At 39.0% G+C, this 24590-nt stretch overlaps 1 protein-coding gene across 1 annotated transcript in view; it reads right to left on the bottom strand.

Annotated features, from left to right (window-relative positions):
- Positions 1-1680: 1680 nt before the first annotated feature.
- The window catches only part of ADAMTS5 (ADAM metallopeptidase with thrombospondin type 1 motif, 5), a 50671-nt gene continuing 27761 nt past the window's right edge, over positions 1681-24590 (bottom strand). The window contains exons 7-12 of the mRNA XM_010585333.1: positions 15190-15357; positions 8850-9133; positions 7420-7603; positions 6803-6978; positions 5787-5962; positions 1681-2257 (exon numbers count right to left, since the gene is read on the bottom strand). Of these exons, the coding sequence (XP_010583635.1) occupies positions 1681-2257; positions 5787-5962; positions 6803-6978; positions 7420-7603; positions 8850-9133; positions 15190-15357 (1565 nt within the window). The remainder of the gene's footprint in view (positions 2258-5786; positions 5963-6802; positions 6979-7419; positions 7604-8849; positions 9134-15189; positions 15358-24590) is intronic.

Below are 24590 nucleotides of genomic sequence, written 5' to 3'. Positions count from 1 at the left end.
AAATTCTCCTGCAGTCTCATACTCTCCTGTGTGGATGAATGAGGGAATAAAAGACAGCTGGGATTCTATTTTCATCAGTGTATTCTAACCATTTCTTTCGGTACCTGTTTTCCTAGGGCTTAATTCAAAGTTTGCTGATATGAAATGAAGCAATTTTAACAGGGTTGCTATCAGGCCTCCACCTGTTACCTGCATAAGGTGAAATGCCCATCCTCCGTCACAGAACTTCTACCAGACAAAAACGGGATTCAGAAGTTGCTGCCAATGAAAACTATTAGCAGCTACTGCCTGTACTGTGGAAACAGTCTTATTGATATTGGGCAAGTCCTCCACATCCTGATGTGGTTTGACTTCCTAGTGACCCCTCTTCCTCCCAAATGTGGTAGATATACAAAACATGAATGCCTTCTATAGCTTTAAAAAAACCCCAAAACACACACAAAACAACCAAAAAAGACAAATAGTTACAAACTTTTGCTGGTAAGATGAATACCAGAGTTAGGCATGATGGACAAAACAGTGATAAAATATTAACTGCTTGCTGTGTTTTTTTGACCTTTATAGCCTCTTTAGAAGATGTAGGTACATTACACATTGTTAGATTCAAAGTGGAAGCTATAGAGAAAATAACAGAGAAAGCAGTTGTACACAGCCTCAGAATATCTGAGTTAGAAGACACTTGATTATCTTACCTGTAATTTTTGGTTTTCTAACTAGTTTCTACAAAATACAGTATGCCTTTGTTTTATGGAAGGAAGACGCTAGCAGCTATTGTTCCATCGAAAACAAGGACCCCAAGCTGTGACACAGCTGGAAATCGTGGAAGGTTTACAAAGTGTACACAAATTCCTCCTAGCAGCCAAATCCTCCTTCTGTGTGTGTCTGACATACACATGTTGAGGAGTTGCCGATGGTGCTGGTATTTGAGCAATGTACATGTGGGGATCCTTGGTCTGCAAGCTGCTGCAATGCTCCTGAGAAGTCTTGGTGGAAACACAGTATTTGTCATAGAATAATGATCTGCTGTCAGGAAATTCCTAGCATGAAAATGTGTTTCCTTTTGTCAAAACCAAAAGGTATTACTTTTTAAAACCAGCAGCAAGCTCTTCATTTTCCAGTAAAACATCTGCGGCCCTTTCTGAAGAATGGACCAAGTCCACAAGGGCTGCAGATATACTTTGGTCGATCACTTTGCTTATGTAGTTTGTCTTTTGATTTTTTAATAGAACCAAGTGATATAAAGTGACATATCAAATGAAAGATATTTACAAAACAGTATAAAATAAGCTACTGTGGTATCATGGATACACATGACGTTTTCTAAGGACATACTGTATTAGAGGTAGGTGAAAAAGGGGAGATGACTCTGTAACCTTCAAATATCCCAGGATCCTCCATTCACTAGTTTTTCTTCTTTTGCATTATTTTATTTTATATTTTTGCAGACACAGAGGGCTGATAACAACTTTAATGCTTAGTTTTTTGACATATTAAGATCACCCTACTATTATTTAAAGCAGTGCACATCTTCATTTGGTCCAAATAGGCAGATTCTGCCCATAATTTGAGACTGTATGTAAGTACATTGAAGCCTTTGCTTCTCTCTGTCTGGGGAGACCTAATACCAGTATGTCAACAATGGCTTATTTGACCTCTTTTAAAGAAGATCACAACCACAGGTTAACACTTTTTCAACAAGCACTGTTTAAATGCTGACGGTCTCTGAGAGAGAAGACATCCCTTAGCTAATTTTCCATGCCCGTCTTTGCACTGGACAGTCCTGGTGTGCCATCCTGTGTCGCATGTTCGAGAACAAGAAAGCCACGGCCCCGTAACCCAGCGGGGTTCCATGAGCTGTGGAGTTACTTTGCTGCTGCTGCTGCTGCCACTGCTGGTGACAGAGTTAGTCATTTGCCCTTGCTTCTTTGGGACGAAGAAACTATAGCGGACATCCACTGGTTGAGTTGGATCAGTCGCAAGTATCTGCACAATAAGAACCTCTTTTGTGGCAGAGTGTCCCATTGCGTGCAAGAAATCATCTTTGTGACTCCAGCCGCTGTAGTTCATGACAGTCCCATTGATGTCAATGATTGTTTCTGAAGTGGAGATCATATATTTTCCATTGACAAGGTACTCACCGTTTTTCTTTTTCAGGGCCAGGTAGGCAGTGAACCTGCTCTGGTCCTTAGTCTTGAACTGCCGAACTTTGATGTGGGTTGCCCCTTCTGGGATTTTCACTACATCTGTGTAGCCTTTGCTGAATGAAGGGAAAAAAACGCCAGAGTACTCAGTAGCTAGCGTGAAATAAGCCTCAAGTCTTAGCAACACCTAATGAAGTCACTGGCATGACACATCTTGCTCCGTTTTTGTTCAGGCCCTGCATCCATCTGGCTTAAGGCTCATCTAAGATTAATTTAACCAGGTTCCACTGTTTGTCTATTGTATTGTTCTTTATGTTCTTGAAGAAATTTCTACTGCACTTATTTCAAATTGCTTAATCTTTAGCTTTAGTAATTACTTTAACGTGAGTCACATACAAAAGGAATGAAAAATAACAGATAACTTATATTTTTCAGCAAAGGGTGGGAGATATGAAATATGATGCATGCTTTGCCTGCCAAGGAAAAGATAATGAGATACGCATTGGTTACAGCTGTTTCTTGCTGTCTTTGCTATAATGATGATTAAGGAAAGCATGAGTGGAGTAACAGCTGGGCAGAGGTACCTTGGGAACATTTAAAAATAATCTTAATCACCGAGAAAAAATTTGTTTACTTTGAAATTCACAAAGCCGAAGATTAATTGTCAAGTGTCTAATACGAGGTGCACCCAAATGTTTTAATTTGTACCATCACAGAGTTCTCTCTGTTGCTACTTATGAAGTATCTTAATTCAGATTTAGTAAAAGATATTTAAGTCTTCTACTGAAAGTGACAAGCATTCAAAACCTGCAAGTGTGCTGAAACTTATCACTATCTCAAGAATGTTATTTATTTTAACTTTACTGATATATAGAAAAAATCTAAAGACTATACATAGCTATAAGCTACCAGCTGGACTCTGGAGACATGTATTTTCATTTCTAAACCTTTGACAAAACCATTCTGCAAATATCTCATATCTGAAAAGTTTAGTGCTGAAACTTCTAGGAAAAAAAGAATGAGAAAATATACTAAAAATTTATAAAAGTGAAGGGGTCTCCTTTGGGATTGTTTAAAGAACAGACTGCTAATTTTGAGAATTTTTGGCTGCACAAGTAGAGACTGCACAGACTACAGATTAAACGCTTGTGCTATTCCCCTGCTATTTCCAGCAGTTATGGGACAACAACTAAAACTCTATTGATTTAGCACCTCCATAAAGCCGAAGGAATATGGTGCGAAAAACAGGCTGTGGGGGACTCTGCTCTACAGCACTGCACAAATATTTTTACGTTACAGTTGCCAGAGTAACTCTGTTAAAACATGTTATTAAAGTTACAAAATCACTTGTTCAAAAACTAAAAGCAATGCTGGAGAATTCAAGTCTTCCTGCACAAAGAGCTGTAACACTCCATGTGCACAAAGAAGCACATGCAGCCTTAATTCTCCTCTTTCCCAATTTCTGACAATTTGGCTTTACAGCCTTTTAAAAAAAGTTCTTAAGCAGCAAGTTTTCCAGAAGATCATGTTTTGACTGCCTTAAAAGAAAAAAGTACAAACAAATGTTGTTATGGCAATTGTCTGCAATGGGAAATACTAGTTTCCCCTTGTACATGTAATAGTTTCCCTGTACATTCAATGTACAGATTGCTACAGTTTGGCTTACAATGGACAGCAACGCAGGAGCTGCTGTTTTTCAGTGGAGGAAAGGTAATGTTACTATAGCCACTGCCCCTTCATATGTAAAACAGTTTACAGACAATTTAGATTTCACCATTTTAATGAGGGGTTTATTTTAAAGTCAACTACTTGCATAAGGGAATTGTCTTAAAAAATATGTCCAGTAAAAAACAAATCCTCGCCAATCCAAAATTCAATCAAAATCAAGTTAGAACATACTTGTTACTGACAGGTTGACTATTACTTTCTAAATGGGGCAACTTTTTGAATGCATTGAGGTTGAATTAATATTTTACTCTCTGACCAGTCTCATTTCAGTTAAAGGCATGATTTGAGGAGTAAGATGGTAACTTCATAGGAATAATTATAATAGAATCTCTCAATTTCCAAGTATATCTATGCTACAAATCTGGCCTCGCTGAAATTCATGGAGTCCCTTTAACATTTTTGCTGGAGCCTGGATTACAGCACAAGGTTCATTACTGAATCACAGGAACTATATCTCACACTGTCGTCTTCATTTAGACATCCCAGACATTTCAATATTTACAAATTGGAAAAGATTTGGTTTATATAATTTCTAATTTGGATGGAAAGTCATTCTTTTTGACCAGAGGTGTTTTGGCATCCTTAGGTGAGTAATCATTGGTTTACCAGGAAGAACATTAGTTATGTTTATTTTTAGAATAAATTCACTCTCAAAGCCATTTTTGACTGCTATTAATCAGTATGTCAAAATGTATAGAAATAAAAGGTCGTTCCAGGAGTCAGATTTCAACTTCTGGTAGCTTTCAATATGCTATGTAAGAATTTGGAAGATATAAACCAAAATCAAGTATGAACTTTTTAAAAGATGGTACACTAATGCAGTCAAAGATACTGAGTAGAAACTGTCAACTGAAAGCGTAGATCACTACAGCAGTCCTTTGGGACCTTGGAATATATATAAATGATAATTAAAAATCCTTGTTTTTCTATGAATCTTAAGACTTGAAGAGGGAGGCAAATGAGTTCAGACAGAAAGCAGACTTACTTGACATTGGTATCTCAGTACAAAGCTTCCTGCTGCCCTCAGTGTGGTCAGGGAAAACCACAGGGACGGTTCCTTTTATTTTACTTGTATTAAGTTTTATTATAGTTAAAAGCTGAACTCTGACAGAAAAATGTCTTATGGATAACTGCTATAAATATTTTGACTTAAAAAAAAAATCCATCTGGAGATCGATATTATGCCAATGGACATGAAGGGATATAGCAAATGCCATGCTTAAGCCTATGTTTACTTCTAACATCTCATCTAGTCATCTAAGCTCCACAAATATTCAGCAGTGTGAAAAGATATTTTTAGGGTACAATCCCTCTCAGCTATTAAGGAAGACTTTTACAGGTGTGCTCTAATGCTGTCTGCTTCTCTCGACCAACTACACAAGGAATCTGTGTCACTAAATCAGGTGGGATGTCCTCATTGTCATTTGAAGTTAGATGAGATGAAACACATTCTCAGCATGTAACTTGCTAACACAGCATCATCTGGGGAATGCAGTTTCAGAGATAGCCAGATTATTCTGACCCCAACAACTTTCTGATTCACTCCTCTCTTCCCTTTCCTCTCTCCTCTAGAAATCACAAGCCATCTGACACAGCAAGATTAGCAAGTAGCACAAGATGCTATGCCTTATTCTAGGCAGACTTCCTATTAATGGGGTGTTCACCTGTATCACTGGCACTTTGTGTCAGAAATGAACTGGGTACAGTGTTTTGCCAGTTGATTATTTGCCAGTTTAGGGTTAATGTTAAAAGGCCAGCTGTAAACATCTGGAAAGTGCAATAAAGCACAAGCAATGTACTTTTTTTCTCAGTCTTCATATGAAAGTAAATTGCATTTAGAGACGGAAAGAAAGCAAGCACATAGCAGAGTTACCATTTGCACAACAAGATACACTTACTAATACTCAAGATCAATACCTCTTTTTGGTAAAGGTTCCCATGACTTTTGTGCAGCTGGAATTGTCTCCTCCACACACCCCACATTTGTCATACTGGAGCTTTGAACCGATGATGCCATCACAACCAGTTCGGATGCATTTTCCCCGGACACAGACTGAATTACTGTACGGTCGACATTCAGTACCATCAGTTACCTAGGCAATCAAATGACCGTTAGTTAAAACTACCAGGGAAAAGATGTGCTTTTGTGAATCTGACTGGCAAAACCCAGTTACTTATTTATGTCACCTACTCAGAACAGAGTGCCTACCCTGACAGACCAGACTGAGTTACTCTAATATTCCCAGCACAAAAGCAGATGAAATTTAGCAAAGGGCTGAAAGCAGTGACAGATAACTCCACCATAAGACACTAAAATGACCCTGGCTTTAATGATGATCTCACAACTTATTAATAGTACTTGTAGATATCCTTCCATTTGAGCTATCTACATCTAAATGTTACCTTCATAACATTTAGAGGCAGAAAACTGCAAGTATAAGCGTGGGAGACTTTTCAGTTCAAACTGCATCTGATATAACAAACCGACTACAAGTCACATCTATACTAATTGTCTAATTATTCTGTATTAATTGGCTCCATAAGAGTTACTCTGGACTCCCTTAACATAATTCAGGGTAAAACTTACTCTGTTACTCATAGTACTCTTTCTCCTCCAGAAAACCCCACAATGACAGACAACTCTCCAGGCAGAAACCCCTTTATCCACTACTGAAAACAAACTAGTGCAGAGTGCACTAAGAGGCCCATATTTTTAATGAATCCATATACTGAGATGTGGAAAAACTTACCACATTTTAGAGGTCAGTTCTGGTCCTAATGTTTAACCAGTGGATCAAACCATTAAATGTAATCACACAGTTAAATCTTTGAACCAAATGATTTACTTCTTTTCCCTTGTTGTAGGGAAAGATTTCTAAGATACAGGGCCCTTCTAAACTGGAGCATGAAATCATGACTGGAGATGCCATTACCTTCTGTGAAAATACCACGTAATAGCCAGTTCCTTTGGCTCGGCAGGTGAGCTTGCAAACATCTCCAGGAAGTACTCCAGCATACTTGGGGACCCATTCAACAAATGTCTTGACACCCTTTGCATCGGACTGATAGCCATTCCTTGCTTCACACTGCTCTTGTCGAAAAGATTTAGCTGTAGAATTATTCACATCATTAGTGACTATTTCAGACCACGCTGCAAATATCATTATGCACATCTATTATTCCAATTTCTTTTTTACATAATTTTTAAGTTACGTCACTTCACCTCTTTACTTAGAACTGGCCTTCAAATCCTTCAACTGTTTTAGCTTGGAAATCTTCCCATGACATAATAAGCATTAAAGGACTAAAGTTTGCATTACAGTTCATTTTCCAGGACTGAAATTTCTTTTCATTCAAGTGTCCTTTCTGTATGGCAGCAGGGTGGGGATGGGGGAAGAATTACAGTACTGTGTTAATGATGAATGTCTTGCCTTGGTAAGTACATTTTGGAGAAACCTTTGTTGTTTCCTTTCACAGTAGATGTTCAATATTTACTATCTATGAACACAGAGGCTGGAGCATGAAGGCACTTTGGCACGAAGGCACTTACCATTTGCTGGGCAGGGTGCGACGTTGCAGGAGCGGTAGATGGCCCTCTTGCCGGTGCAGTACCGGCCGTTGTTTCTAGGAGCTGGGTTATTGCAGTGACGATAAGCAAACTGCACTCCTCCACCACAGGTACGGGAGCACTGTCCCCAAGGACCCCAGGACCCCCAGTTACCATGGCTTGAAGCCTGAAATATATGGAACAGTGCGAGGTGAGGACATCATCCAACTGTAAATAAAGGTGCTACGTCTCAAAGACACTGCTAATGTTTTCCTCAATTGAAGGCAATTCCTTGGTCCTTTCAATCAGGGATAACTGGTCTTAGGAGCCTTCTTTCTCCCAACAGAGTTAATTTCTGTTTTTTATCTGCACATTGCTGTCATCTCATTTGGCACTGCACATGCAAAGGCAATACTAGGCCTTGCTCTGCACAGCTGCCTTCAGCCTGTTTCATGGAAGACACCCATGCACCAGAAATAGCACCCACAGTCTCATGTCCTGGTCTCTTATTTTTTGCTATTCCTACCAATAAGGCCCCTTAAACCAGCTCCAGGGGATTTGGCTCCCAGAATATGTTCATAAGGCTAATCTATGGTTAATTAAATGCAAATATTGTGATGTGTAGGTATTGCTCTGAATTACTGGCAAGAGATGGAGTTGTCAGATATAGTGTGCAACTCTGCTAAATTGGCTACCTAGAAGAAGTATTGCAACAGCATGTAGAAGTGTATAGTTCCATAAAAAAGGGCATTATAAGGACTGCAGCTTGATTTGAATGACTCATAGTTTGCAAATACCTTCACAAAGCTCTACAAGTCCATATCTCTTCTGTGGGTATAACAGAAGGGGCAGTGCTACTGTCTACCCAGTAAATTTAGAAGTATCTGAACTCTGCAGCTGACAGTTCTCATGAGCCTGGGGACTCTTCAGCTGTATAAAGTTGACAAAGGGGACTCTGTCACTGGAGGTACAAACCTTTCTGCTCCAGAAATTATATTCTGGATGAACTTCATCCACCTTTCTCTTCACTAGAGTTAGGGCCCTGGGGCATTTCAGATGAGGGCTGTAAATTAAATTCATAGATTTAATTTAGCTCACAGTCCATTGCCAAGAAGTCAGGAAGCTAAGAATAGGTCCTTGACAATCTTTCCGTATGTCCTGAGACCTGACTTACTGAAGGGGCAAATCCTCTACTCTGAAGGGATGTTCCCAGTTTTCCAGGAATGAAGGCTTTCATACTTCAGAAGAAAACATGCTTCCTGAAACTCAGCAGTATTTTTCCTATATCCCTCACCAATAACACTCCAATTACATCTTAAAAATAAGGCAGCTTTCAATCTGACTTCCATAAAGTCCCTTTCACTCCCACAAAAATCAGCGCCTTTGAGGGTCATGCCTTCTAAAATTCCCTAGGGTCACAGCTGGTAACTTACTGAGTAGTATTTCTTCTTGGTTTTGTCAACACATTTTCCCTGGAGGCAGATCCTCCCTTTCCCACATGGTGTTCCCTCCACAGCAGGCAGCTTCTTAGTCAGACAAACCATCTGACCTTGGCGCACAACTGCACACCAGAGGCGAGAGCACACATCCATACCGGGACACACTGTGTATTCAGGTCCAAACGCCAGTTTGCACTGACGAATGGCATCGTAGGTTTGTCCCGGAAGCTCCTCAGGGCCCAGGATCTGCTTTCTCGGTTGGTCCAGCAAACAGTTACCTAAAAGAGCAAACCAACCTATTACTACTCATTTCCTAGTTTTCTGTGCAGTGCTGCAAATCTGTCGTTCAAGTTAGGCAGAGCGATAATGACAGCGAACCTCAAAGGATGCTGATGTGAATGGAAAGGCTGTCTGAGGCATCATCGGGTTTTGGACAAGGTCATACTATCGCAACTGTGTTCTCACCTCACAGCGCACCAGGTGTTGAGCTGCCTATTTCCAGTCTGAGGGTGTAAATGGTTTCCTTTATTTGAATTGACTCTGAACACATTCCACTCTATTTATCAGTTTGTGATTTAAGGAATGACCAAGACTCACTCAGCAAAGTAAGCAAAGTTGTCATTTGAATTTTGAGACAGAACGTCGGAAATGGTAAAGCTTCTAAAGGGGTGCCAGAAAAATCACAATAACCAGACATGTAGCCAATGAGGCACTTGGAAAAAAAAAAAAAAAAGAAAAAAAACCCCCAACAGATCAAGGGAAAAATATAAGCTGTACATCAAACTTAATGTTGGTGGTAAATCTGGACTGGGCTTTCCTTGTAAGGAATGACACTTGGCCGCTTCTGGAATTAGTTTGAAGAGGGCTATCCATTTTATGAAAAATACGTAAGTAACAGAAAGAAAAGAAAAAAGTAGCATAAACATAAATAATTGTATATGTGTTTTGAGACATATTGCAGAGGTCAAGATTTGTCTGGCACACAAAAAATGAGAATTCACATTTAGGTTCTAGAGGATCTGCTGATAGGTTTTTATTTTTAACTATTGAAAACCTCTCTTGTTGACATGCAGAACTATTTATTCAGTGTAACCTCTTTTACACTTCATGAAAGGGATATGTGGTCTGGGCAAGCCTCACTTATCCTTGGCCAAAATAGCTTACCGCAATTTTACCTCACTTTGGAACCTACACCAGTATTCTTCAGCTGGATCACAGGTGAAAAAAGGCTATCTATAAAAAGCTCACTATTTACACAAAATGGAATAGAATTTCAAGCTATGGCAGTAAATTTAAATAAACCAAATACCTCATCTCCCAATGGCTTGGGTTTTCCCTCCAGAACACACACTTACTGCAACTGTTGTTTTTTTTCTCTAAAGACTAAGGCCAATTAGCCAAAACAGCCAAAAATTCTTTCTGCATCATCACTTACTACCAAAAAATTCTCTGTCTCGTTAAACCTGTTCTATTTGTCCTTTGCTGACCCTGATTTACCCTAGCCTTATCTTTAATCTGGATTATGCTGACTTTTTAAATGCAGACAAGGTGTGCCAATGCTAACTGAGGAGCTGAGTGCCATGAGATAAAGATAATTAAAAGTACCCTAGCGTTCGAAGCCTGTTGTAGTGTAAAAAATTAGAGACATGGTGAGGATTGAGGAAGCACAGATTTTTTTCCTGGAGTTTCTGAAAAGGACGTAATTGGCAAAAGTTGCTGTCAAAAATACCCTTTGTAAAAGGAAACAACAGTGGAAGCCCTACTTCATATACCTTGTGATGAGGGAGGAAGCTAGTACAGTGTTAGGGCAGTGATGGGAAGGTACTAGCATGTCAACAGTCACTAGTATACACTACTGTTGTGTATATACTGCAGTTTATCAAACTCCCAAGTAGAACTGTTATTCAGTATTTTAAAACATGGTAATAACACTTAATTTCACCATGACATACACTGCTGCCCATCACTGAGGTCTACCATGACTGACATGACTGGAAATATAAATTTAGAGAAAAAAGAAAAAAAAAAAAGTCACATCCTTGCATATACTTGATCTGTCAATCATTTTAGTTAACACCCATTTGAATACCTTTCACATGTGAATAACAAACAGGTTTCACAAGCTTACCCAGAAAATATAGCATTTTTTCCCCTTGAGAACACAGGGGAATGAGATCCAAACTTCTCCTTAACCAATACTGCTCTGAGGAAACACATAAAATTTCTATAAAGCCAGGTGTTCCAGCAGATCTCACATGATATATCCAAAACTGAAGATAGCAAAGGCCCCTAAGGATTCCCCACAGGAAAAAAAAAAAAAAGTCTTTACATTTATAGATAGTAGCAGTGTCTATGTTTAGACAGGTTGCAATGAAGTGCAGTGCAATGAAGTTTTTAGCACCAGCTGCTCCAATCTCCTACTTGCAATAGTCAGAAAAGACAGAGTTAAGAAGTTGGAGAATGGTTTGCCCTGGGCCCCCTGGCTGAGAGGGCCAAGAGGGCTTCAATTCACTACATTACATTGCAACATACAGAGCACTTATATACTGCTATTCTCATTTTTTGTCCTGAGTACCAAAGAACATCTGTGTGTCCTGGAACAGAGCAACATTGTTGGCTGGTGACAGTGTTAATTAAGCCATCTCATTCTCTCTCCTCAATGCTATGTGTAATCTATCTTGGAAAAAGAAAAGGCAGAATAAGATCTGTGCAGGAAGCAGATAACCAGGATATAAATTAATTAAAATAGAAATAGTCCTTGTTTCAGGTCGCACAGAGCACCAAGCACTCTGACTAAACACAATAAATCGCAAGCAATCATACCACAGCCTAGTGGTTGGCATGACAATAAAGGCAATTAGTACCTTAGGAGAGGGTTGGCTAAAAGCAGATGGAAATAAATGTCACTGTCTTCTGGACACTAACTGAGCCTTTTCTTCCTAAATGTCAAACTGCTGTCTGGGGTCATCTCATCGGTGTAAAACAAATGGTGATATCCTGACAATATATGCTTACAATTCTTAGCGTGGGCCTCAGGAGACAGGGAATCAGCACCTTGATCCTCCCCAGACCTCCTGGTTGACCTTGGACAAGACATTTATATGGGGATTTATTTAGCTGACTTTAACTGTATGTAATGCTGGTATCTGCAATTCAGTCAGCTGTCAGATGTTTCACTACTCAGGCAAATGAGTTTATGGTTTAATTCAGCACCACTAATGCAACTGATGAGATCAGTCAAACCACTGATGCCATTGATTAGACCCCTCTGCGCTATGATGGGAACTTAAATACCCAGTTTAGGAGTAACTACCTACATAGTAAATACCCACATTTTATAAGATGAGTCTGCTCCCCAACATCACTTTCCAAATGTAGAAAATAGGAACATTAGTACCTGACAAAGTGATGTTAAGGAATTAGAGAGTCAAGACTGTGATGTTTTCTATTACAGCAGCATGGGGTGAATATCTAAATCTATATGGGAAAGTTACTTAGAGCTTTGATAAGACATTGACTATTCTTTTGTAATGGAATACTGCTCACAGATCCAAACTTCTGGACTTCATTCACATTTCATTATGCTTACCCATAAGGAGCAGCAGATGAAGCACTTTATTTATTTCCTCACACCAATGCTGCCATGCCCTGTTTGTCACAAAGCAGAATTCATATGCTTATGCCCATTCAGACCAAAAGCCCAGTGCAAACTGCTTACACTGCCTATCAGAGAATGGGAGAGTGCCCTCTTGTTCAGTGTTTCCCACATAACCTTCCTGTGACTATGCAAAGACTGGTCACAAACAGCCTAAAAGAAAGCCTGATATCTGAATAACTGTATTCTTTTGTTGCAACTGCTATTTTGTGCCTTCCTTATCTACATTATGCCTGCAGCACTGCTCAAAATTACACCTGAATGGTTAAGGTTTTTTTCCTCTGCCTAGCAGCACCTGAGAGAGAGGATTTTCTTCTTTCTATGGGAAGATTGCAGGAGAGCTCCTTCTTGAAAACAAAAAGGGAGGGAAAACACCGCAACTGCATGACAGTACATCTGCCCCAGCTAAGGAAAAAAATGAGCAACCCAAAAAGCAGACACATGCTTATTCTGAAGGAAACACAGAAATATGGCATGTTTGCACGGCTTTATCATCAGCCCAAAGCAGTCTGACAAGCAGCATCATGCCCTACTAGGATCCTGTGGTTTCTGGTACACTCAGAGTACATTACAAATGGGAATTATGGAGCTATGGATTCATTCACTGGCTGGAAGAAGAAAATAAAACCAGAAGTTCCCTTCCCAAAATAACACATGTCCTTTCAGCACAGTAATTTGAAGAAACTGCAGTTTAAATCATTCACTTCCATTTTTACTTCATAGATAGTGTTTGTGTTAAGACAAATCTTTGATTAAAAATAAATAACTGAAAAATTATAAACTTCAACACAAAAAGAAGACTGTTACTTAGAAAAGGTCTATGAAGGCCTGATCTATCAGGAAAAGAGATTCCCTAAACATTGTATATTTGAAATCATACGAATAGCACCAGTAAAAAATTAATTCCCAGAGGACTATGGACCTCTATGATGAGAGGTTCAAATCTTCTATGAATTATTTCATCATATCAATAATTCGTTGAGACTACATGCCTGAGTGATAGCTACTCATGAGTATCAGAAAGAACAATATACCCTAACCCCTGCATTAACAGACTGACAGAACCTAAGCCCTTTACATGCAGCAAAAAATACATGACTTTGTGAAAAGTATCTGCAGTTGAGGATTGCCAGACTTCTTGTACAGGAAGTCAGCACTCATGATGAACAAGGAGACCATAATGCAGCTCTGAGTGATGCGAAGCTCCTACCCACTTTTACTGAAAAAAACCTGGCAGAGTTATATTCTTAGACCTGTAGGACTGACTGTCACAGCCCCCCATCACTTCCACATTGAGACTGGGTCCAGCTCATGGATAAGGTTCCAAATTTCAAGCATCCCCCCATGTACAATCAAGCCAAAGGTGAGGTGGGTGGGAGAAATTATCTTTTTTCTTTCTTTATTGTTGGAGGAAGTAGCTAGCTGGATGCATAGTAAAGAGAAGAAGTTGGGTTACAAAAAAGGGAGAAAATGAGAATGACCTTTCTACTTGCCTGCAGCAGGAGAGGAACAGAAGAAGAAACATAGTTCAGAGTTCCTTGCACTCTCTAAGAGGTCACTCATGGATGGCGAGGGAGGTCCCTTTTTTTTACCCCAGTGAACTGTACTGTACCTAAGTAACTAAACTCAAAAAGGAAAGTTCTCTTCATATGTGGAAACTAACTTGGTAATATTCAGTCAATGCCAGAGCAATATGGACCATAAAACACGACAGTACAGATTAATGGATCTAATAAAGTTGAGAGAAAAAATGAAGTCATTCTCCAATAGAGGAAAACAGGAGAAAATACTTCAGAGCGCACTGAAATTAGGCAACAAAACATTTAAAAGCAAAAAAACCTTTACATTCAGCAGACATACCATACTTTTTATCCATAAGCATTTCGGTTACCATAACAACTTGATCCATTCACTCAATTATGTCATTTTTATCTCAGCATTTTGGAATTTGAATGGTTTGTTTAAGAACTGCAGTTGCTTTGGGAGCATAATGAAGACTTTAAAATTCATTAAAGAGTGAAGACTATGGTTTTTTATTATTACTTTTGGAAAATGCAAGTTTTGCACTTATTCTCCAAAGGGTAAATAACATATTTAACAAATATTAATTACGTGACTTGGAAGATAAGCTCCTGGGGCAGAAGTAATCTTTTATTATATACAGCACAGAGGAGTCTTAATTCTTGCTTACAGCCCCTCTACATAAACACAATAAATATAATGGCATTATAAACATAATAAATGTCATTAATAGTAACAAGAACACATATACTCTGCTTACATCTGTAGTCTAACGTTAAGTAGACCATATCATCCATTCTAATTTCTGTGAGGAAAAGCCATTTCCTTGTGTCCTCTGTTTAAAGTACTCTCTGAGCTCATATCTGTGACATTTGGGAAGACAAGACTAATTTCATGCTTTTAAAAAAACCTCTCCATGTTCCAAACCAAATTAATGCCAACACACTCTCCATCAACTCTTTTCTCTTGCATCTGACCCATGCAAAGGGAGGGTGAGACTGCCAGCTTTTTAGACCTTTGCCATTTTTTGCAAGCACTTCCAAGATAGTCCTGAAGATGAGCAATGAATGAACAAACTGGTATGAAATGTTCTTATTAAAAAAACCAGATCACTGCAAAAACTAACATGTAGCTGACACAAGGTGTGATAATACATACCATGACCATCATCGAAAAATTCTGTTATAGTTGCTGAAGTGCATTTGGACCAGGGTTTTGAAGCATCGATGCTAGTCAGAATGGAGGACATCAGGCGCTTATCTTCCATGGAGCCAAAGTTCTCCTCACAAAATTTGGAGTCATCATGGGAAAGCCCAAGCAAGTGCCCTATAGAAATGAAACAAATAAATGAAATTATATGACTATCCACAACAGAGTTTACCAGCTGGAGCTCACAGTCAAGATAAATGAATTGTATAATTCACTCTCAAATTTTGAACAGTAGCCTAAAGCAGGCCACTTGAAACATGGTATCTCTGCTTGCAGGCAAAAAAGCTGTGACAGTTTACACCATTACACATAGGAAGGAAGTAATGCCATCAGCTGACATGTCATTGAAATGTGCTAACTGAAACCTGATGAAGATTAAAGTGAACTGTACTCATTTGTGTTAGTCAACAATTTAGTTCTTACTGTTTTTCCAAATCATCTTCAGCAAGAAAGACTAATACTTTAAAGATGTTCTGCAACTGTCGAGAAAGGTGCTATAATGTCTTTCTAAATGGACAAAAATGCTAGCATTTATGGAGCAACTAAACAAACTGTATGTAAATTCTTAAGGTGCACTCCTCACTGAAGTGCAAGTACCCTCTACAATACATCAAACAATCTGAATAATGTTTTCAAATATTTCTCTTCCATGTAAAGAGTCTTGTTTTGTGGGAGGATGCTTTTTAGTATGGTTTTGGTTAGGATTTTAGTTTTCCTGGGTTTTATTTTTAAATGTATATGGTATTGGATATTTATACTCCAGAACACAAAATAATGCACACACAAAGCAGCACATGATGGAACTTGTAAAAATCCTTAATGACCAGGGGAGTTCAGTCCAGTGCTAGATGAGTTCTTTTAAATGCAACAGCAACTTTTTCTGTAGATCAGTGATCCCCATCTTCTCTAGTCTCCGGGCAACAATAATAGATTGCAGGCAACACACTTTGTTCCCTCTGTAAACATCAGGTTTAACTTTAATTTCCATGCCCACACTGGATTATTTCACAGCCAACTTCCTATGCAAGAGGAGAAGACTGAATGGGAACCAAACCTGCAGGGAGCTCAAGCCTGAACTTAACACTCACCATCTTCATCCTAGGCCAGAACATGATTAATCAGACATCCAGGGCTAGACCAAGAGTGTTTTAATGATAAGGACAAAGACCACCCATCAAAGCCACTGCAGAGAAATAAACCGGATGCCCTCAAATAGCAGCTGAAGAGACACATTGTATTATTCTGCAATAACTAAAAGCCTTCTATGTACTATTGGCTTCATGTTTTGGTATAACTGCTGTAGACTAGCAGTAAGGTGTGTAAAGTGACACAAGTAGGGACACCGATGGCAGGATATCATAGTCTGATATCCATAGTAATAGGCATGACAACAGCAATAACAATAATAATACCTACAATACAGGCTGGGAAAGAAGAAAATCAGCAGCTTTTACCTATTTGCCTTATATAAACTTGCTGTTACGTTGTTTTCATCGCAGCACTCACTGCCGAGCTGCATCTGAGATTAGAAAAGCAGCTATCTGACCAGAAGTCTGTGTTAAGGCTGCAGGAGATCAGAAATCAGGATTTCTGTCCTGTGAGAGAAGCCAAGGTATCACCTGGCAGCCTTACTCACATGCTGGGTTCCTGGCCTAGGGATGGAGCTACAGTAAAAGTGACAAGGGGACCTTGATCTGTCACTTCTAGTTGTACCAGTGATGACTGACAACAGCCAGTCTGTCTTCTGCAGATACTGAATCTCCACGGGAGGAGAGGCGGGAAGAGGGCACTTCTCTTTTTTCCTCTCTTCCCCTGATGTGCACACATTTACCAACATCATTCAAATACAGCTACTATTTGAATAAAAGGCCCTGTATAAGGCCTTATATTTATAAGTATTATAAATGCTAGTAAGAATTTATTCAAGGAAGCTGATTTAACAGTGATGGGAGTTAATACTCCTTTCCGTCTTACTACTGTTGCTAATTGCTATTGCAATGCTATATCAAAAGCACATTGCTGCAAAAACATAATGAATCAAACTTTCTTATTGAAGTCATGTCTAAATTACTGGTGTGTTTTACATTCATGATTTGGGCTTATTTTTTTCTGATAGGTAAAACCACTTTCCTTTGGCAATACTTATTATATATGGGCCAGTAATGTTATTCCTACTCTGCACTGAGACACAGCTGAGTATCAGTAGGGACATGTCAAGTTTCAATCTGATATAGCACTGCATAAATACTTGCTCTGAAGAGATGACAACATCTTTGTTTTATTTAAGCCAATGCTGGTGTTGAGCAAAATAATTCACTAGTAAGATTATTATTTCAAACAGACACATTTCTCTGACGGAGTAACCAAATAATCAATGCATCACTTCTAACCTATAGAGCAAATTCTGTGGAAGTGTCACAGGCTAAGCGTTTAATAAATCAGCAGCTACTGTGCCAATGAGGACTACCTCTGACTTTGCCAAAGTCCTAGACACCGATGATGAGTGTCTTCAGGAAAAGCAAAGATGATGTTATTTTTGGCTGCCGCTCTATACAGTGTTATTGCTAAGCTTGTATTCATGCTAAGCACTGAATGGCACCAGGTCACACCTCGTGTCTGACAACTATGAGCAGAGCTGACAGGTTAATGAACCTCAACACACGCCTAGTAGTAATATAACTAGAATAATTTTCTGCTGACATTAAATAACTCATTGTAGCATGTTTCACCAGTGTTCTGCTAACTTAAGCAAACATTTACTAGAGAGGGCTTAAGGCCTTTCCTCTAGCTTTTGTTGATGGACCCCTCAATATGCGGCTCAGCTCCCCATTTAAATCAGGACTGCACACACTCTGCTTTGCGGAGCTGTTCAGGAGTTTCAGCCAGTTTCTTCTATTTTACTTGTATCTGTGCACTTGAATATGCATATACTACCAATCAATCAAACAGAAATATTTGCAAAAAATTAGCCCAGCAAACAAGAAAACAGCATGCTGGTTAGACCTAAGCCTCACTATAGCAATCTTCTCTGAGACGACTTGTACACTTAAAGGTTGCAGGAAGAATGCTTTTGTATTCAATGTCCCAAGACTGCTCATAGTTGCAACACTGCAAGAAATTACTTCACTGCAGCATGCTTGTGAAATAAGGTAATGAGGTTCTGTCAGTGAAAAAGTAGTTTCATTTCTAAGTCATTGGACTTGGTACTAAACAGCTCTGGGTAAATAATAAAAGCTGGAGAATTGGTCAAAAAGTTTGGTTGAATAACATCACATGGCACACAATGCACGTTCAGTGCAGGGTAAGAATAATCGTTGGGTGCAAACCAGCAATTTGAGAACTTAATTTTTCAGACTGGTCAACGTTTTATAGCACCATTCAGAACTACCCAAAACTCTTGTCATATGAAGGATTCAGTCCTGTAGTTCAGAATTCAGGTTTCTTAACCTTAACACCCTCTGATACCGCTCTGCAACACTCCACCCATTTAGGACGCAACTTTGCTCTCTATACAATCCCTTTCTTGCGTAACCATACTTCACCTTTCGCAACTTTTTCATCTTACTTGACAGACATCCCATGTGAGCACGTAATAGAAGACTTAATACAGTGTAGATACGTACAGGTCCCGTTAACTCTGATGCTTCTGAATGTGCAACTTGGACACTTCTGAGTTTCTCTGCTACCTATGACTTTTTTTTAACACAGGTTTTGTGTGTCTAAGTTCCAACTTGCACCAACTTCATCGACCCTGGATTTGGAAAGACTTCTCTGCGTTTCCTACGTGTGTTTTTCAGCCCTGGCTCCTCCTGCAGTGCAATCTGTAAGCAACCTGAGCTTAGACTACCTACTGTCAGAGCAATGTGGTCACACCACATCAAACTACGGAAATCCTACAGCCAAGCAATGTGAATGCCCCTGGAGCAGTCCAGGGAGTATATTGTGCTTTAGCTTGCTCCTGGCTTCCCTGCCTAAAGACGGTGTAGTTTCCTTCCCTCTCTACTCTGACAGACACGCTGACTCCGCAGAGAATGTAACCGCTGAACTGTGGACTGAAATTGTTCTTCTTCCTTCCTTTTTCCTCCTTCATATAGACCAAAAAAAAAAAAAATATCCTTCAGATATGAGAAAGCTTGCAGACAAATTTCAAGCTCTTCACTTTGAGCACATTGACTGAAAAGTTTTTCCATAAGATGATTGCAAATTACTCTCCCTCTCAGAAATGGCTGGACAGTCTCTGGAGAAGTTCAGAGTAAATAAATGAAATGCTTCTCAGACAACTATTCAGCACAGAACATTTCATCCCAAATGCTTTGGCAAAAGCACAGGAAACTGAAACAGGGTCATCTTCTGGAAAGTGTCAAGCTACTGGCTTCACCTTTAATTAGAGTGCAGCATAACTTCTATACTTTCCAGTGATAAATGGGGTGAACTGAGGACATACTCCATTAACAGTGTCTACTTTGTCATATTAATCAGGCCATTGTTCTAATGCATGATGAGAACTAAGTCACTTACTTGGCAGCCTTCAGGTTTTTGAGGAGAAGCTTCCCCAAGTATTTGTGAATCTCTTGTTATTTTTAAATTTTTCAAAAATAATTTTAAAAAGTCATGACAAGGAAAGAACTAGTAAGTAGCAAATAATTTCCAAAACATATAGTTCTGATTATTGGTATCTGAGCTTCTAAATTAGCCACCAGGGATGTTAGTGAGGATAATAGCTGTTTATAGCATTAAATATATGGATTCTAGGTCTCCATACCGATTTGCCAGTTATACCGATTTGCCAGTTAACTTTGTATGCGTGCTTACAAACACTGCGAATACAACTTTCAAAGAATTTTATGGAACTAAAATTCCTAATTCTTATCACAACCTAAATCTCTCTCTGTCCTAACTTTGCCTTTTAAGGCATTCTGACCAGACTTAAAACAGATAAAAGCATATGAGAAACTTCCAATGACTTTTACAACTGGTTTTGCATTTCATTAAAAATAATAAAAATTTAAAATATCACAGCAATCTGTAGTCTCTAAGTACTGCCTAGCTAAGGTATGCTCTTTTTTAGCACAGAAGTGAGAACAACAAAGTACTTCTACACCTGTGGCCTTTGTCCTTTTGCATCAAGAATTAAAGAAGGAATTAAAGAGTTAATAAAAAGAATTAATAAAAAGAATTAATAACAAAATTAAATTTAAAGAATTAAAACACTTCCCTTCCTACTTGAAAAGTCTGCTCCCCCCCTCGCATGCATGAACATGCTGGTATTATCACATATTGCTCAGGACATTAAGGTGGTTTCTGGCATTTACTGGTGAGGTATGTACATACATCCTGTATGTAAGCGTAATTCCAGAGAAAGCTTTGGGAAAAGCAAAGACTTAAGGAACACAAATCTTATAAAGAAGGCTTTTAGAAACAATGCCAATTTTAGCACCACACCATTTTGTAGTACTATGAACTTCAAACCAGGCTATTGAAAAAAGAAAAAAAAAAGGCTCCCAGCAGCTGTGTAAATGATGACTGATTGAGAATGGGTTAGTAGATCATCTGATGTTTTCTGCTTAATGAAGCATCTTACTGGTGTTGACAGTTCCTACTGAGTGAAAATGACATAATATAATTTTACCAGCAGGATGGTGTTTAGTTAAGTTATGCTGTAGGAATGCACAAAATGGTAAAAGAAACAGATGGCGAGGAGGCAGGGTTTACCCTCATGCAAGTGAAGAGGAGCTAGCCTTCTTGTAAATTGGTTCCTTCCCAAACAGCAAAAAGACCAACCACCCAAATGGACTGACAGCCTTTTCTCACAGCCTTGCTTCTCCCCTTGAGGTGAGATAAAGCATGATTACATCAGTAAACTGTTGAAAGCAGTATGAAAGCAACCTGCAGACTTTGGACCCTAGTATATTTTGGAACATCATCTACAAGGGGCTCTCAGCACAGCTCAGTCTCTTTAGATGCTGAAGCAAGAAATGAAGGAGTCAACAGCAGTCATCAGCCCCTGGATCCCAGCTCACCTGCACTGTCTGCATTCCTGAGAGTGGACCTTGCAATGCACAAGCTTCCCTACCCCAACAACTACTGAAGGCCAACACCCCGTTACAGCCCAACAGGAAATAATACCCCAAATGGATTAAAAAAGAATTCCTACACCTTGTAGAAATGGGGTGAATATTCCTAATACAAGGTGGGAATACTCCAAAGCAATTATGACAAGTCAGCTAAAATTTACATCCTCTCTAAATATCAGGACACAAAGAGATCTGAAGGCAAATCAGGAGTGCATCAGAGCTATGTCGGATGTGTGGTGAAGCACACTGCACTGCAGCTACTTTCTCCCCAGGAGCGCTGGGAAGTAAAACAAAAGTTTGGATATTTCTGGATTTTCTTAAAATATGTTGCCAGACTATCTGTAGAGGTTCTCTGAGTGAACAGCATGCAAAAATTACTCTAATATAATTTATTTTCCACTGGTATCTCAAGCATAGGAATAAAGAAAACAAAAAGCATCCCCAGTGTACAGCAAGTAAAACCCAGCTTTTGCTAAAACACAAATTGTGGTGGCTATTCTGGAAAAAACCCCAACAACCGTGTTTATGGACAGATGTCTAGTGCTTGAACTGAAGAGCACATCAAAGTACAGCTCTTGCACTGAGTTTGACCACAGGACACGTGCAAAGTGACACAGCATGCTAAAAATGCTGCAAGCATTGTAATTTGTTTTCTCAGAAAAGCTGAGCTCCGATGAAGCATGTGTTTTTCAGTGAGGTCATGCTTTTCACCTAATTTCCAGTGGGGATCACTGGGGTACAAAAGAAGGTCAAGTGAGTTGCCCAAGGTTACCCAGTGAGTCACTGGCTCTCACAGGATCAGGATTCACGAAGCTCCTGAATGGCTCAACATTCCTTGGTCTAATCACTAGCCCATACCTTCTGCATGAGCCTCTCAGTCTCTCCTTTGCTAAACAAAGATTGCATGCAGTAACTCTTTTAAAATAAAACCGTTTCTTTCTGCATGTACTGTTTTTCTAACTTGTGAGAGTACTTGACTCCTTGTTAAGAACTGCATACTGATATCACTCAGAAATCCTCTTGAAGTCATGGGAATTTTGCATAAAAAATGATGGACCTAAGCAATAATGATTGTTTTTTTATAAAACAGAAGTGTTTTGAAACACACAAGCTTACAAAAAACGTGCATAGAATATAAAACTGGCTATTCCTCTTTCTACATACTTGAACTTTCCTTCCAATTTTCTTTTCTTTGACTGCTATCCATCACTTATGAAAGAAAAAGGGAAAAAAAAAATCACTCTCTCTTCTCAATCTCCAGCCCAGAGGCTGTTTTTAATATTTCTGGCTTAAAAGAGTTCTTCAGACTGAATGAAACAATAGTCTGAAGTGCAGCTTCTTTTCAGAAGCAGACATTAAAAAAAGCCACAATCAGACATTCATACACCAGTCCTGCAGACTTTACACAAAACAAACTTCTGCTGAAACAGCTTGTTATAACAGACTTCTGTGGGAGATCACAGATACATCAACCCCCGTCAGACAGACAATTTGCAGGCAAGATTCTGTCCAGGCAATGCGGACTAGGCAATCAGAAACCACTATGTCTACATAGACTCAAATAATCATTAAAAAGATGTGGTCTTGGAGGTCCACGCTACATCTGCTGTGCTAATTAATGGGGCATGTAGAAGATAAATATTAATTTTAATGAAAAAGTGGGAGATGGTGACACCCATTTCACATCTGTCCAACTCAGAGGAACTTGCGAAGAACAGAGTTCATGGCAGCTCATGGTAAATGAACGAACTCTGGGAGGATAGAGCAAGAATGAAAAATTGCATTGCCTGCTGCCTGTTTATTGGGTAATTCTGCCTTCCTCTCTGTACCGCAAGTACTTTCCACACAAAAACTACATGATCGTATCGGTAGTATTTACCTGCCAAGGTGGAAAAGTAATCCCTACTTTCCCCTGTGATATAGAAGACTGGGGGTTCAGGCACACACAGCTGAAGTGGACTTCTTTTAGAATCATAGAATCATTTAGGTTGGAAAAGACCTTAAAGATCTTGAGTCCAACTGTAAACCTAACATTGCCAAGTCCACCACTAAACCATGTCCCTAAAATAATTTTTGATAATGATTGTTCTGAAACAAAGGCAAAACACAATTTCATTCTCAATTCCCTTACGGTTGCAGAGATATTGATATTTCACTCTATGTATTTGGCTTTGTTATGATATTTCAGGATCCATAGCAGTTTTTCAAAGTATAGCGCTTGTTTAATCTAATTCTTCACAAGGTTACATGTACACAAAGATCAGCACAACTCCAGAAAACTTCTGAAAATTCAGGCTGTGTCTGAGTCACTTCCTGAATTCTCTGGTTGAGAATTCAGCCCTCCATCTCCTCACTGCTCTGTCAGAATCACTTCATGTTAAGAAGGCAAAGATGCCCAGTCTACTCAAAAGTACGTGGTAGATAAAGAAAAGCTCAAGCATGTTCAGAAACTGAGGATTCAATTTTTCTACATCATATCAATTTCCCACCTCCATCTCTCCACTCTTCCATACTAACTGTCTTGGCTTCAATAAAAAAGGTTTGTTTTAAGCACCATCTGTGCTGCAGGTGGAAAAATTACATATTACTCATAACATTATAAATTAATAAAAATATTGTTGGACAAGCCAAGAATTTTTACCCAAAATTTTAACCAGCAACCTTTTGTACAGCTGACATTTGTTTTTTGAAGCATCAGTTAAATTTTCTGCCCCACGCTTCACCTCTTGTGAAGGCTTAGCTTTGACTGCCCATCTTTTCTCTTAACCAAAGGGAATTACGTTCAAGAGAGCTTAATTTAAGAGCTTTTGCAAGAGGAAGTTTAGATAGAACTTTGAAAAAGGTTCAAAGAGAAGGAATCAAGCAATTTTGCAAATGTATGTCATCAGAGAAGACTTGGATGAGTGTACTGTCTCTCTCTCTTTTTTGTTGTTTTAAGAAAGCAAATCTGCCTAATTATGATTACCTGGATATTTGCCTAAACTTTGTCTGTCATGAGGGAAACATAATATGAAAGTCAGACAACGTTCACCATTTTTTGATGTGCCTATGAGATTCTGTGCCCTTGGCAATGTATCCCCCTTTAAATGAAAGGCTACAAGAGATTTGTACCTGTCAAGTCTGAAGCTTGTCTTTATCTGCTTTATCTTGACAGCCTTGAAATCAAAGGGCTACATGTTCAGCAGTGGAAAAGAAAAGATGACTATTAGTTACCTTCGAGTGTATACAAAATGAATATGTGGTAAAATATGGAATGAGAGTATTTTTTTACTCTTC

This window comes from Haliaeetus leucocephalus, unplaced genomic scaffold (genome assembly GCF_000737465.1).
Source record: "Haliaeetus leucocephalus isolate CR32 unplaced genomic scaffold, Haliaeetus_leucocephalus-4.0 Scaffold93, whole genome shotgun sequence".
Taxonomy (NCBI): Eukaryota; Metazoa; Chordata; class Aves; order Accipitriformes; family Accipitridae; genus Haliaeetus; species Haliaeetus leucocephalus.
Note: the sequence above shows the minus strand (reverse complement) of the source record. Positions and strands in the feature narration are given on the sequence as shown.